The sequence below is a fragment of the Prunus mume genome, linkage group LG8 (genome assembly GCF_029339155.1).
Source record: "Prunus mume cultivar Tortuosa linkage group LG8, ASM2933915v1, whole genome shotgun sequence".
Lineage (NCBI taxonomy): Eukaryota > Viridiplantae > Streptophyta > Magnoliopsida > Rosales > Rosaceae > Prunus > Prunus mume.
Window position 1 is genome coordinate 3,490,028 of NC_142705.1, and position 15,066 is coordinate 3,505,093.

At 36.1% G+C, this 15,066-nt stretch overlaps 2 protein-coding genes across 2 annotated transcripts; one reads left to right on the plus strand and one right to left on the minus strand.

The window, feature by feature from the left end:
* Nucleotides 1-257: 257 nt before the first annotated feature.
* Nucleotides 258-3,035, plus strand: LOC103340884 (S-adenosyl-L-methionine-dependent methyltransferases superfamily protein). The gene is given in 10 exon segments (XM_008244345.2): nucleotides 258-371; nucleotides 374-408; nucleotides 506-562; nucleotides 730-827; nucleotides 1,030-1,099; nucleotides 1,354-1,402; nucleotides 2,121-2,209; nucleotides 2,322-2,369; nucleotides 2,568-2,624; nucleotides 2,776-3,035. Coding segments are annotated over 10 exon segments (621 nt in total). The 5' UTR covers nucleotides 258-349; the 3' UTR covers nucleotides 2,872-3,035.
* A 1,696-nt stretch (nucleotides 3,036-4,731) lies between these two features.
* On the minus strand, nucleotides 4,732-10,770 carry EMB2726 (elongation factor Ts family protein). Its single transcript, XM_008244343.3, has 5 exons — nucleotides 10,532-10,770; nucleotides 7,868-9,600; nucleotides 7,302-7,508; nucleotides 6,004-6,715; nucleotides 4,732-5,742 (listed from the first exon to the last, which is right to left on the minus strand). Exons 2-5 carry the CDS (start codon nucleotides 9,576-9,578, stop codon nucleotides 5,100-5,102), a joined length of 3,273 nt encoding a protein of 1,090 aa, XP_008242565.2. The 5' UTR covers nucleotides 9,579-9,600; nucleotides 10,532-10,770; the 3' UTR covers nucleotides 4,732-5,099.
* Between the last annotated feature and the right edge of the window lie 4,296 nt (nucleotides 10,771-15,066).

Here is a 15,066-nt window from a genome sequence, read left to right on the forward strand (position 1 = left end):
ATGATGCATTTGTTTACCACCCAACAATATTTTACAATTATATTACAAGTATTTATTCACGTTTTTTCACAACAATATTTTTTCACTTTTTTTGTGCAATTAATAAAAAATATTTATTGAGCTAAATAATTACGAAAATTAAAGACAAGAATGGAGGGAGTGTAAAACTTGATTAGAAAAACTTAAGCAGAAAAAAAAGAAGGAAAAAAACTTAATAATTTTATTGGAAAATATTAGAAATTAGGGTTTATAGGAAGACAAAGAAAGAAAAGAGTGGGGGAACGAACTTTTGGAAGGTGAATCTTTGGTTCTCCTCTGTGTTTTGTCGAAGGATTCCACAAAGCGAAAGATGAAGCTGAAGCAGTTGGAAGGCCTCCTGGTGGCCTCCAACAGTTCTCCAACCCAAAGGTCTCTCTCTCTCTCTCTCTCTCTCTCTCTCTCTCTCTCTCTCTCTCTCAAACGCGTACACAGAGACTGATGGATGAATGGATATTCATTGATGCAGATGGAGCTGGAACAATACCCAACTGGACCCCACATTGCTTCTCGCATGCTCTACACTGTATTGCTCTGCTCTCTACTCCCTCATTTTTCTCTAAAAGTTCATAGTGTAAATTAACTAGCTCGTTCTTTCTTCTCGAAGTCTTTGCCTTTTGCTTAAATCTACTTGGTCTTCTGCAAAATACTTGACTTTGAGCTTTATTTCTAACACGGGTTTTGATTGATTAGGCGGAGAACTCATTCGGGGATGTGACTGACAAGGTAGTGGCTGATTTTGGGTGTGGTTGTGGTACATTGGGTGTTGCAGCTGCACTCTTGGATGCAGAGTGAGTTACATCTTCCCCTTGCTTTTGTTTCTGTCCCTTGCAAATTTAATTGGTACTTAAGTTTCAGTTGAAATTAGAACTATTTCTCATAATTCAACTTAATAAAATATTGAAGGGCATTTATTACTGCTAAAGTTTATGAGTTTTGTATGAATACTTCTTCATTTTAGTAGTTGGTTAAGCATTTTCTTGCTTTGGTCAGACGTGTGATTGGCATTGACATTGATTCTCAATCTCTTGAATTAGCATCACTAAATGCAGAGGAGCTTGAGGTACAGCACTTCTTTGATTTTGACGATAGTAATGTTTATAATTCTCTATGGCTTGCTATGCTTATACTTTTTGTTTAGTACTATGGTTTGGGCCAGTAGTTATATATTTGTCTTCCGTAGAAGTAGGCATTTCGAGGTTGAAAAACACTCCAGCCATTTGCTCATTATACACCCCTTCCTTTCCCATTACCTTCACTTTTGAATCATTCTGGGTGCTGGTCAACTAATGCATTGTTCTGTTGGTAATCCTGCAGTTGGACATGGATTATATTCAGTGTGACATTAAGAACTTAGGATTGAGAGGTATGAGAACCCCTCTCTTCAGAGGTCTTGTTTATGTGTGTATTAATAGAAACTATTTATGCATACACATAATTTAGTTGATAAATTTGGTTTAATTCTTTTAGCAAGCTCTACAGAAATGGATTTTCATCCTCCAGAGTGTCTTCATGTTCTGTTTCTGTCCTTTTCTCCTTCAAATGTTTGTATATTTATGATTGCTGTATATCTCAAAGTGGCCATTTGTTATCCTTCGTTTGGAGTTTCATGTTTCAGCTTGACGGCAGATTGTATCCTGACTATGTTTTTGTTGAATTTATTGACCGTTGGAAACCTTGTGTGTTGGCTAGAGATATCATTTAGTTATAGAAATTGGGGAACTTTGTGGTTTCTGTGTTGCATAGGTCGACTTTGTGTTGCTGGAATCATGTATTCCGTGGGCTTCAATAATTAAAATTTGTTGCTTCTCTTACAATTTCTTGTATTTTAGGTTAATTGATTTTAGATGTTTATTTATTATCTAATGTGTTGGACAGCTATTTTATTTGTTGGAGAGTCCCTACATTTCCCCTTATAGTTTCTGTTGTCATCTGAGGCTGTGAATAATAGTATACTGTTTATATGTAATTTGATGTTGCAATGATGATTTAAGATACAAATATGATTCCTAAAAGTACATAATTTCAGCAGGCATATGCTTTCAAATTCTATCTTCAACTAATGGTCTTGATCCTAAATTCAGCTGAAGTTGTTGATACTGTTGTAATGAATCCTCCATTTGGAACTCGGAAAAAAGGTGCTGACATGGATTTTCTCTTTGTGGCTTTGAAGGTAAGTGCAGGGACTGATCTCTGGTTAAGTTGAATCTCTTCTATCTCGTTTCTTCTAATATAATTGTTTCCTCATATTATTATTATTATTATTATTATTATTATTATTTCAGATTGCTTCTCAAGCAGTTTATTCCTTGCACAAGACTTCCACGAGAGATGTAAGTCATTTGCTACAAAAGTTCTTGCCATTTAGAAGGAAACTGGTCAAGGCACTTCCACACGCCTTGCTTTGACACGCAATTATAATTTACTTTCTGGTTATTATCCTCTCAACACCGGTCCTCACCGTTTGTTTAGAGGGTACTTGTTTTTTAACTGACTGCATAATGAGATCACTCCCCTTTTGGTCATTGCAGCATGTGAAAAGGGCAGCTTTGCGGCACAATGCCAGCAGTGCTGAAGTTCTATGTGAGGTGGGTAAAGATAGCTTTCTTCAAATCGTCGTTGTGATTCCTATAACATTGGCGCTATTATATATGTTTGATGTGATGAGTGTGAGCATGCTTTAGCTTTAGTTGTTGACATGATATTAAAGTTAATCTTGTTGACTCCTTTTTCCGTCAGCTTCGATATGATGTACCACAACTGTACAAATTTCACAAGAAAAGGGAGGTGGATATTGCTGTAGACTTGTGGCGATTTGTTCCCAAGAGTATCTAGCTCCACATTAAGCTTATGTTTGGTGTAATTTTTTTTCTTCTTTTGGCGCAAAGATCATGTATTTGTGTAGTATAGGTGAACAAATATACATGTAAAAGTTGATGTAGGAATTTGTACTGCTTTTCATATGAGTTGGATTGAAAATCGATCTGAAATTTTGTTAATTTCTTTTCATCATATCCAAAATGTCATTCTTCTTAAAATGGGATCAAAATACAAATTTATTATGTGAATGTGAAAGTTCTTTTATTTCTGTTTCTATCTCTATTTTGTGTTCTATTAATTTGCCAAGAAGATAGTTCACGCCAAAACTACTTGTATAGGTGGGGCAGCTTTTGGAGGGTCCGAAGGGTGGGATTGTCTCGAGTCGAGAGTTTGCGATGATTCCAGGTCGGGTGTGGATGCTCCAGCTCTTTGCTAGTGGAGAGAGAGTCCAGCAAAGGAGTATAGCCGCACGGCTTAAAAGTATAAAATTGGTTTCTTTACTTTTGTTTTTTGGCCAACTTCTTTAATTTAATATATGTAATTATATCTTAGTATTTTTTAATTACTTTAATTAGTAATTATTTTTTTAGTGAATATTTAAATATTTTACTGGTTTCATAAATGACTTAATAATTAATTATTTATACAAAATTAGTTTGAATCCAAGTCTCGAACCAAAAACTCTAGCTTCTGAACTTGTTTCAAAATATTTCTCAAGCCTCGAACCCAACCATAAGCCTACTATGGGGCACTTATGACTCGATTAAGCTTGATACTCACGTAACTCCACCTAAGGTTTTATGATTAAGGTTTCGATCTCAATATGCGGTTAGTACGACATAACTGGACCTAACAATATACTTGAGTGTGCTTTGAGGCAGACTTTAACAAGTTGTAGTTTAGCCGAGCGGCTATACTCTATAATTTTTTAAACAATTAATTACTATTTAACAAGTAATATAATTTATGAAGTTATTTGAAATATTTAATACTAATTAAAACATAATTACTAATAAAAGTAATTAAATAAGGCTAAGATATTATTTAATTACTAAAAACAAAATATAAAATAAAAATTTATTGACTTAAAGATACTAAGTTTAAATATATATTTTAAAAAACCTCTCTCGACGAAATTCCTTCAGACAAACATGTGCCGGCGAAATTTGCTCTGAAATCTCTCCCGACGAAATTTCATCGACACAAGTTCATCTAGTCCGGAGAGGTCTATAGGCAAATATTTGCCGGCATAGAATTCTGCTAACCAAATTTCGTCAGGACAGGTTTTCTTGATTTTATTTTAAAAATATAAAATTAGTTTCTTTGCTATATTCTATAAATAGAAATTTTAACAGTATAGCCGCGCGGCTATACTCTATAAATAGAAATTGCAAACGTACAGCCGCACGCGATACCTTTTAAATGGAATATTATAACGGTATAGCCGCGCGGCTGTACCTTTCAAAGCAAATAGTTTAACAGTATAGCCGAGCGGCTATACTATATGAATATAATAAGTTAAAAGGACAGCCGCTCGGCTATATCTTATAAATAGAAATTTTAAAAGTATAGCCCGCCGGCTATACGCTTTAAATAGAATAGTTGTGCATCCGCACGTCTTTACTATTTAAATATAATATTTTACGAGTATTGGCCCCAAGGTCGTTTGTCTTATTCTAAACTATGGGCAAATTGCCAATTGGTCCTTTTGCAGTTTAAGACTGAGAATTGGTCTGAAAACAAATTTTTTTTTTCATCACATAATTATATCCAAAATCTTAAATTCTTTATAAAATCAGATCAGGAATAAATAAAAAAATTATGGGAGTGCCAAAATTTTCTAATTTTTGTTCTGAATTAATTGAAGAAGCAATCTGACAGTGTTGAACCATGTTTTTATATAAATATTATTATACACTATTACCAAAAATGCCTCAACAGAATTGTATTTCCATCAATGGTGCAACAAAGAACAAAAAAAATATCAGAGATGGTTGACGCTCCCTTCTCTCTCGCAATATAGATGACAAAAACAGTACCTTTGACGGCCATATAAAGCAAAGCATGATCAGCCCTAGCTTCAGATACATACTAAAACCAAAACAAAAAAGAATCATATTACTTCCATCTAAAAGTTGTTTTACCCGTTCTTACTATCCTTTAGCTCTTGCCTCACCATGAATAAACAGACCCCATCGTCGCCGATCGATGCTTCCATGCTAACTTGAAGTTTCTTCTTTGTCTCAAGCTTCGGCTGCTGCTTCTGCTTTTGCATCCTCAACCGTCTCCCCAAGAGTGAACCGAACAAACCTGCGAACTTTAATATTCTCCCCAAGAGCAGCAACAGTCTGCTTCACTAGGTCCTTCACCAGAAGACTATCATCTTTGATGAAAGGTTGCTCTAAAAGAGCAAGCTCCCCAAGCCTCTTTGAGATCCTCCCCTCCACAATTCTCTCTCTAATATTCTCAGGCTTTGACAGAAGGTCCTCCCTCTGCCTCTCAAGCTCTTTTTCCTTGGTTACAATGCTCTCTGGAATATCTTCAATGGACACAAATTGCACCTGCGGGCAGGCCACAACTTGCATTGCCAGATCATCAACCAACTCCTTGAATTTTTCACTTCTACCAACAAAGTCAGTCTCGCAGTTCACTTCAATTAGAACTCCAATGCGGGAGTCATGAATGTAGGACCCAATCCTGCCTTCTGCAGCAAGCCTGCTGGATTTCTTTTCAGCAGAAGAGAGACCCTTCTTCCTCAGGTACTCTTGTGCCTTCTCAAGGTCGCCTCCAGTTTCAGAGAGAGCTTTCTTGCAGTCCATCATCCCCGCTCCAGTTTCTTCACGTAGTTGTTTAACCAAAGCGGCAGAGACAGCTACAGTAGGTGCCCTGCAATATGGTGCTGAATGTAGGTCAACGACATTCACAAGATAAAGATTGGCAGCAAGAAGCACACATGTCAAAACCAAGGCCAAGCAACTCAAGTAGACAAAAAAGTTTATATAAGGCACTACTGAGTGTTGAACTCCTGTTTTTCATCACAGAAACTCAGTCCAAAAAAAAAAAATTCCAAAACAATATATTGATGACCCAGTATTACAGAGCTCTGATATAAAAGCAAGACAGGATTTGTGACAAGCAGTTACTTACTTTTCAACAGTTTCCTTGGCTTCCACTGCAGCAGGCTGCTCTTTTCCTCCTGTGGGCGGCGGTTTTGCCGCAGTTTGGGCAGCCACCTCGGCAGCAAAATCCTGACTCTTCTTCTCCAAGCCTTCTCCAAGATTGTAGCGCACAAACCTTTTCACTTTTATGTTTTCTCCAATAGTTGCAATGGTTTGCTTCACCAAGTCTTTCACCACCACCTTATCATTCTTAATGTAGGGCTGCTCAAGCAATGCCAGCTCCTCAAGCCTCTTCCTGATCCTCCCATCAACAATCTTTGATCTAATCTGCTCTGGCTTTGACAAAAGATCTTCTTTCTGCATCTCAATTTCTCTTTCCTTGTTGACAAACTCTTCAGGAACATCTTCTGTAGCAAGGTAGTGTACTTGCGGGCATGCAGCCACTTGCATGGCTAGATCATCAACCAGCTCCTTGAAAATGTCACCCCGGGAAACAAAATCTGTCTCACAGTTTACCTCTAGCAAGATACCAATCCTGCTATCATGAATGTATGAACCTATTCTTCCTTCAGCAGTTGCTCTGCTGGCTTTCTTGTCTGCACTTGCTAAGCCTTTCTTTCTAAGGAACTCCTGAGCTTTAACAATATCCCCACCAGTCTCTGACAAAGCGTTTTTGCAATCCATCATTCCGGCTCCTGTTTCTTCACGCAGCTGCTTTACAAGAGCTGGTGATATAGTTTCTGTAATCCATATATACAAACATACAATTAGAGGCAGATACAACTTAATACGAGAAGATCACTATTCCATTGTGAATTGACTAATCAATCAATTAACAGAAAATGTTAAAAAAATTTAAGATAGGATCCAATGAGGATTTTTTCCATCCTCACTAGCCCAGCAGAAACATGATTCAGCATCAGATAAAGCATTGTGGTGAACAGTGAAATACGTGCAATCCTTTTAAAAATCAATAAATTTTTAGGAAGCAGCAGTAGCACAATACAGCAATTCTTTGTAGCATGAAACTCCATACCACATGTGGTGTGTGTGTGTTGCTTGGTAGGTGAATAGATAAATATTCATAACATTCAACACAACACATCAATTCTATTCTTCTTAGTATTGAATCTAGATCCTCATAGTGTTTACTGGTTTAAATTTCATCTTGAAAGAATTAAAAATTCTTGGGCCACTTTTTTATATAAAATCCATGAACAACATGCCCATCAGTTTTCAAGTCATCACTATTCATTTGTTTACCTGGCTTAATGCAAAAAAAAATTGAAATGCATTAAAATGAGGAAGATGAGCAGGCAAAACAACCTTTAGTCACACTTTCCTTCGGGGAAGGATTGTCAGTTTCTCCATTTGAATTAGAAACACCACCATTCCTCTCAGGGGTAATTCCCACCTTGTCATCTTCCACTTGTGAGATAGAAGGCAATTTACCCTCAGCAGCGGGTGTTTGTATCTGCACTTCCTCCCTAATGTTTTCAGGTACGTCATCTACAGCTTTGGTGGCCTGACTTTCTGACAAAAGGACATGATCATTAGCTAAATCTTCAGATGGATCAGAACTTCCATCACTTGAAAGAAATAGGATCAGTGTTTCATCATATAGATAGAAATGAGGCAAAATTTCAGCAGATAATAATTGGGGATTTTGTCTTTGGTCACAAAATTGCATATTATTCTGCAGAAATTAGACATCTTATGTTTGTTGTAACCATCTTGGACTTGGAGCAGCTTTTGGAATTTCCTCAAATGCAATATACAGAAAACACTTAAATAGAAAACCAAGTTATGAATCTTAGACTTGGAGCAGCTTTTGGAATTTCCTCGAATGCAATATAGAGACAACACCTAAATAAAAAAACCTAGTTATGAACCTTTTGTTTTTTCAGTTATTGAAGTAGAAGGAATTTCGCTTTCTGAAGCAGGTGGTTGTATTTGCAGTTCATCTTTTACTATGGTATCATCAACTTGACCCTCTACGACCTCTTCGACTGTTGGACTTTCTGAAGGCGATGTGTGATTAGCTATTTCACTAGACGGATCCGCATTTGCATCATTTTCCACTCCATCTGTTGAAGGAGGCTCCTTTATTATAGAACCAGTGGTAGATATACTTCCTTCAGGATCCAATATATCAGAATTCACCTCTTCTTTTTCTATGGTTTGGACTGTAGTTTCTAGCGTTTCAATTGAACCAGAAACTGGGCTTTCCTGGTCCTCTTTGTTGTTCACAGAAATGCTCGAGGCATTATCACTGGTTCCAACATCAACTTCCTCTAAAAGAGCACCATCATTTTCAACTGTTTCATTCACTGCAGAAGGGATTCCAAGAGTTCCCTCGTCACTGCTTGCTTGTTCGTCCAGCACTTCAATAATGTTGGACTCACTTTCATTAACCTTCCCTTCTAATTCTTCTGAACTCTTTTGTGTTGCAATTGTTTTAGCTGCATTCTCTATTTTCTCTCTCTCATCCAAAAACGAAGCAATATCCTTGTTTTTGCGAAAAGCCAGAACAAATGGGTTTGTTGCAGTGTGGACTACTCCTTGACTGATCTGGGAGTCCGACTTTAGAGCATCTTCTTCTTTCTTCATTGTCAAGGTTACTTGTCCTCTAGTAGTACGCAGGACGCGGACATTTACTTCCTGGCCAACCTCCAGGGAGGTCTCTCCCAAAGCGTTTGCAAATCCATCATCAGCTTCCTCCGACGTAGGCAGGAACCCTTCCTCTCCCTCAGGAAGAGATATAAAAGCACCAGCCCTGACCAAATTCTTTACCGTGCCCACTAGGTCCTGTCCCTTAACAAACTTTGTGGTTTTCCTCACCTCATTTTTCCTATCGCCTTTCTTTGGGCTACTCCTTCTACCAGATCCAGCCCTATCACTACTAGCAGAAGCATCTTTCCTTTGCTGCGGCTTACTGCCATCGTCACCTTCACGCATAGTGAGAGAGATCCGCCCAGTCTCTGTATTGGCTTCAACTAATGTCACCTTCACCTCTTGCCCAACAGAAACAATGCTTCCAACATCCTTAACATAACTATCACTCAATTGTGAAACATGTACAAGGCCATCAGTGAAAGCTCCAATATCAATAAAAGCACCAAATGGTTGGATTGATCTTACTTTCCCAGTAAAACTAGCACCCGGAACCAGCTCCTCATTCTTCACAGGTGGCATCTCACTTTTCCTAACAGGTTTTGTACGCCTAGATTGAGATGGGCTGGGGCTGCCATCAGAGGAATTATCCAAGGCTTCAGTAGAAGCTGCATCTGCAACTGGTGAATCAGCTTCCTCAACTGCTACATCGGTTCCTGTGGCAGATACAGGGATTCTAGATCTATGATGTACAAGGCATCTGCTGTTGTACAATGGATACAATTTGATAGAGGTTGAAAAAGGTAAAAGAAAACTCTTTGGGGATAGAGTATGTCTTGTGGATTTCCTTGAAAAACTGAATTTTGTTAAACAGTCATTCGTTCTTGCAGTAAAGGCAGTTCCAGGAATATGTGAGACATTGCTTATAGAATATGGAATCACAGGCGTCATATTGACTTGAAAACTAGAGGTTAAGTCTGCTGCTAACATAAGTCCTTCATTCCTTGTTCACCTGCACAGCGTATCAAAATGATGAACAAGTAAGAAAAGTTTCATCTTGGAGTGGGATGACAACAAACTGTGAGGCATAATGGAAATGATATTGATATGAAGCAAAATAACAAGGGTGTAATTATGAACATGAAGGTATAGATAACGTCTCAATTCAAATACATGCACCTGGTTCACCTGAGTCATAGAATTTCATGTATTGAGAAATGTTGGTTCAAAAAGTACATTCAGGTGCTGACAGCCAAAACCATGAGAACATATCCTCCCATGGTTCCACGAAAAAGTACATTTACAATTTTAACAGCCCAAACCATGAGAATACATCCTCCCATGGTTCCATCAAAAGTACGTTACAAGTTCTACTAGATACTTTCAATCAAAAGTATCAGTCTGAATTAGCTAATTATTTTTAATCGCCAACGAAAACAAAATGTAGATATCACCATCCAAATTCCTATAACAAACAAATGAACTTGACACCCACATCCCAAAAATTCCATTGAACAAAATCAGCATTGTATTTCGAACTAAATTTGAAGTTCATATCAAACTAAACACTGAACAAACACAAACAATTATCCCCAATCCCGTGTAGAGATTCCATTCAGGTATACCTCCACCTTTACACTATCACTGAAAAACAATAATCAAGAAACTCTTTCAATTCAATGACACAGTGGAGTGAAGTAAGAACTCCAGCGAACATTACAAGAATCCATTTTTACAAACAGAACCAACAAAACAAAACAAAAAGAAACAGAGAAACTGAAAGAGATAAACCAGTTATAATATCTAAAAGCAAAACCAAGAAAACTGGCAGTGAACACAAAAAGAGCAACATAAATTCAACAACCCATTATTGCAAACTTATCCAAACACACAAAAAGAGTATAAATTCAAAGACCCATTAGTGCATGCAGCTGAATTTGTACCTTTGAAGCAAAATTCGGCCAATTGGAACTTCAAATGTATAGTTTTTAAGTAAACCCGAGAAGTTTACGAGTGTGTGAAACTTATGCTATTCTGGCGATTGAGCCTATTCATTAGTCATTTCCTGGTAAGGCGAGGAAAATGAAAGGTGGGGCTTTAAATCCTTATCTTTGTGGCAGTGTCCGCTTGCTCGAAGATTATGCAAAATCTACTATGAGCTTCTTCGGCTCTGCCCGGTCCGGATTGAATCGGATACGCTGGGCCACATAAACCGGAATGTCCTAACCTTGGTTCCTGGGGCCCACAATTGTCCAATTTAGATAGTAGGCTAAGGCCCACATATTTGGATGCAGACAGCCCAACAAAGCTCACTAATGGGTTGAACACAAGAGACTCAAACTTCTAATTGGGCTATGAATCTAACGCATAATACTTTGACCCCAAAAAAAAATTTCTAACATATTATTATACAATATATGTGGTTCCGTCAACCTCATTTGGTTTAGTGGTATTCAATCTCGATCTTATTGGAGTAGGTTTTAGATTCAAATCTCACGTACGATAGTTATTAAATAAAATAAAAGAAACTATACATACCCATTATACTTCTTCAACTTTACCATGATAACCTTTACAAATCAATAACAAAAGAGAGAGAGAGAGAGAGAGAGAGAGGTCACTATGATAAACAACTAGATCAAGACCTACCAACAGCATATATTTATAATGGTGGGGAAGTACTAGAAATAAGAATGGAGTATATAAAATTGCAATATGACCACATGCATGCATGCAAGCAAAACATAAAGTTGTGTACTTTACAAAACAAGCAGGCATTGTTGGGTAGCATAAGCAAATTCCATAGATTCATCAACACTAGGGTAATAAATAAATATGTGAGCATGGGTTGGAGCTATAATTAAATCATTTAAGCATGGAGATGACATCATCAATAATATGGTTTCCGAAATTGTTAAACAAAAAAAACTTTATAGGCAAGATATTCCCAATGTCGTATGCCAATTTATAAAAGTTTCCAACACGTGGAAAGGAAACATATATATGAAGAAATATTATCGAGCAGTCCAATGAATCCTTTGTTTTATAATTCGGTTGGATCGGGTTCAGCTCTTTGAGTTTTCAGAATGAAGCTTTGTTGCCTTGCCAGGCTCAACCTGTAAAAATATTGCAGGGTATGAAAGAATGATTTGTTGCATATTAATTTTTAGCATAAATTGTTTGTATTAGATCTTGTTTGAGTATATGTTTTGAATTTTTATTTTATTTTTTGGTTAAAAGACAATCTCGTTCGAAAGAAAGAAACTTAGAAAAGACACTAACTAATATATCTTGAATTATAATAAAAGGATCTAAATACTATTTAGATGATACAAAGAGAAACGAGCTAGTTTATAAGCCTCTAGATTAGCCTCTTTAAACACAGTTAAATGTAAAAGCAAGGGAAAAAATTTGAATTAATAGTGCAAAATTAAGGCCTTCTAAATATATATAATGATGATGTAGATAGTGTGCATTATTATAATTTTAATCTGAATTGTAAGGAGAGGGGATTCGAACTTGAATGCAGAGTGAGGAGCACATCTGCTTTATCTAACTTGGCTAAGCTTATATCTATTGCATTATTGTAGAGTTTTAAAATTGAAGATTAGGGTAATCAGAATTATGCATTATTAAATGAAACAAGATCAGAAATGATATCCAAGATAGATCATAAGAGCACTGGGGATGTTGGTTTTGTGATTGGGTGTTTTGAAAAGAGGAGATGAGGAGACAATGAGGACAATTGCATTAATGTTGTGCTTCATTTCCAAGTCATGAGTGGGGCCCTTTTAAGAGAGGAAAAAAAAAAAAAGAATTTTCCTACAAGACTTTGCATATCTAAAAAGAGAAGAGAGGCCTAGTGTTGAATTCTGCAGCATCTCCACATGTGGGTCAGGAGGAGGAGGAGGAGAAGCTCTCTTTGTAGTTTCCAAGGTCCCCAAATTCCCAGTTGTGCCTACATTTTAATATAACCCTCGCTCATTTTATATACAAATCCCTTTAGAACCCTTCTTGCACTTTGTATTGCACAAAAGTCTTAAAAAGATATAAGAGAATCTCCCATCCAGGCTTAACATTGATTCATGGGCATTATATAATTCAATTTAGCTCTGCATTGGCTGCATTGCTAGCATATATATATATATATATATATATATATATATACATAAGAGATCTAGGTATCTACAAGGTTTCTTTAACTACTCTCAAATTCAATCATGCAGCTTAATTTAAGAACAGGCTCATCACCAGCAAATTAAAGCATTATTATTTTATAAGCACACCCCCTGCATAACTCACCAAACCACACAAGTTGTTGCAATGTCCCATATATATATATATATCACTAAGTTTTTTTTGGGTTACATTGAGAGGAAAGAAATTTTGGAGTTTCGATTTTAGGTGTCAAGAGGGGGAAGGGGACCACAACCACTATAGTAACCCTGCTCGACATATATATATGTATTGTAATGTTAAGTGGTTACATATATTGTAATGTTAACTCGTTACACAATGAAGTAAATAAAATATCTCATTTTTCAGGACCACCATGGACCTACCAATCTCTATGAGTTTGCACACAGAGAGATAGATAAATGTTTAAATGACAATAATTATACTAAAGTTGTTGCTTTAAAGGTCATTTTTATGTGGTCAACGGATAAATATGTAGAGAATAATATGGGGCATCAGAATACATAGTGTTAGTAGTGTGATACATTATTGAAACTTTTTTCAAGAAATCTCAGAGGATTCTTTTTCAATTTTTAACTGATCCAACAAAAGTTTCTGGAGAGACAGAGAGTGTTTCAATTTGTATAAAAGATCAGTCCCACACATACACACGTACGCACACCAACCCAACTCTCTCTCTCTCTCTCTCTCTCTCTCTCTAACCTTATTAACCAAATAAATAAATATACAGAAGAAGAAGAGAAGAAGAAGAAGAAGAAGTTTGGTTTGGTGCAAGTCCCCGTGTGCTGTATAGGAATATTTAAATTAAAATGTGGGAATCTTATAAAAATATATGGGATTTGAAGGTGATTTGGATGGGATATGGAAGTGGTGGATGGTGGATTTGGCTTTTCAAATTTCAATTCCTAAACGCAGCGTTTTCCGAGGATATTTGTTTTCATTTCATGTCTCTCTTTTCTTTTTCTTTTTTTGCTTTGCTTTGCATTGTAAATCTTGCGGAGTAATCCACTCTGTATTTTTGCATGTGCCTGCAAATCTACAATAGATATATAGATCATATATTCCCTGCATCTCTCTCCACTTCCATTTGTCTTTCATTCTCATTATCGTTATTGTTATTCTATTACTATGCTAAACTCCATCGCTTATCATCAAATCAAAACCAATTAACATAAGATAATATGTATATATATTCCCCGTTTCCTCCTAATTAGATTTAAAGCACCAAAATTTTATCCAATTTAGGATGTGTTACTTTCTGTTGGAGAGTGTTTAAAACAAATTTTGAAGTGTTTTTAGTCATTGTATAAGTATAAACACACCGTTACGTATATAAAGAAATTACTTAAATTTTCAACGAGACATTTTATATAAAAGCACTTCAAAACAGACCCTAGTCTCGTTGGCGATGACATGACCACTTTGCAAAAGTTAAAATCTAGTAAACTATATAATTTCTTTTTCCTACTGTGTGTGACTAAAACTATATATAATTTAATGTCGTTGTCAATGGCCTAGGGCTATGTATGTGTAGTAAATAATTTATGTTATCACTATCATGAAGTAAGAAACATTACGTACGTCAGTGCCTCATGACTACGATACACATGGCATGATATTAATAGAGGCCACCCCCAGAAATCACACCATCTCCACACAACATAGGAATACAAAACCAATTTAATTACATGGTGTTTGTACAAATAATTGTTTTTAATCATATGATTCACGACCTGGATTTTATAATTTACTCAGCCGCAGTTGAATCATATAGTCTACTTAGTAATGCTACTACATTTAAATATATCTTTGTATAATATTATATTAACGTTTTTAAGAATTAATGCATTTTTTTCAGACCAAAAAAGAATTAATAAGATTTTCACAGGTAGCTTGAAGCATCGGTTATCGAATATATTTTATAAATGGATATGGTTTCCAAATCGTTGCATGAACACCACAAAAAAGAATATAAGAAAAGGAGCAATGAATTGTCGGATTTGAACGGCACAAGGTGTTCTTTGTCAATATCGTGTAGTTTTATTTGATTATATATACGATTCTTTGTACAAAACCAAATATAGACACTTTCCATTACAATATGAATTCGGGTTCCATAATTTGACCATAGAAATTAGCATGACTTTGGCTTGTAATCTTCTATTTTATAAAAAGCGATATAATTAATTTTATTAGATCAATATAAATAAAGAATACAAAGAATATAGACTGTAAGGGTGTAAACTCAATAACAATATGATAGACATGAGTAAAATTTCCC

Bases quoted from the DNA above. Each gene is read 5' to 3' on its own strand.
- EMB2726 (XM_008244343.3), bottom strand. From the start codon at position 9,578: ATGTTAGCAGCAGACTTAACCTCTAGTTTTCAAGTCAATATGACGCCT. The intron at 6,716-7,301 runs GTTGTTTTGCCT...TATGGATTACAG, and splicing joins GAAGGAAAGTGTGACTAAAG to AAACTATATCACCAGCTCTT. The intron at 5,743-6,003 runs GTAAGTAACTGC...ACCATATTGCAG, and splicing joins GCCAAGGAAACTGTTGAAAA to GGCACCTACTGTAGCTGTCT.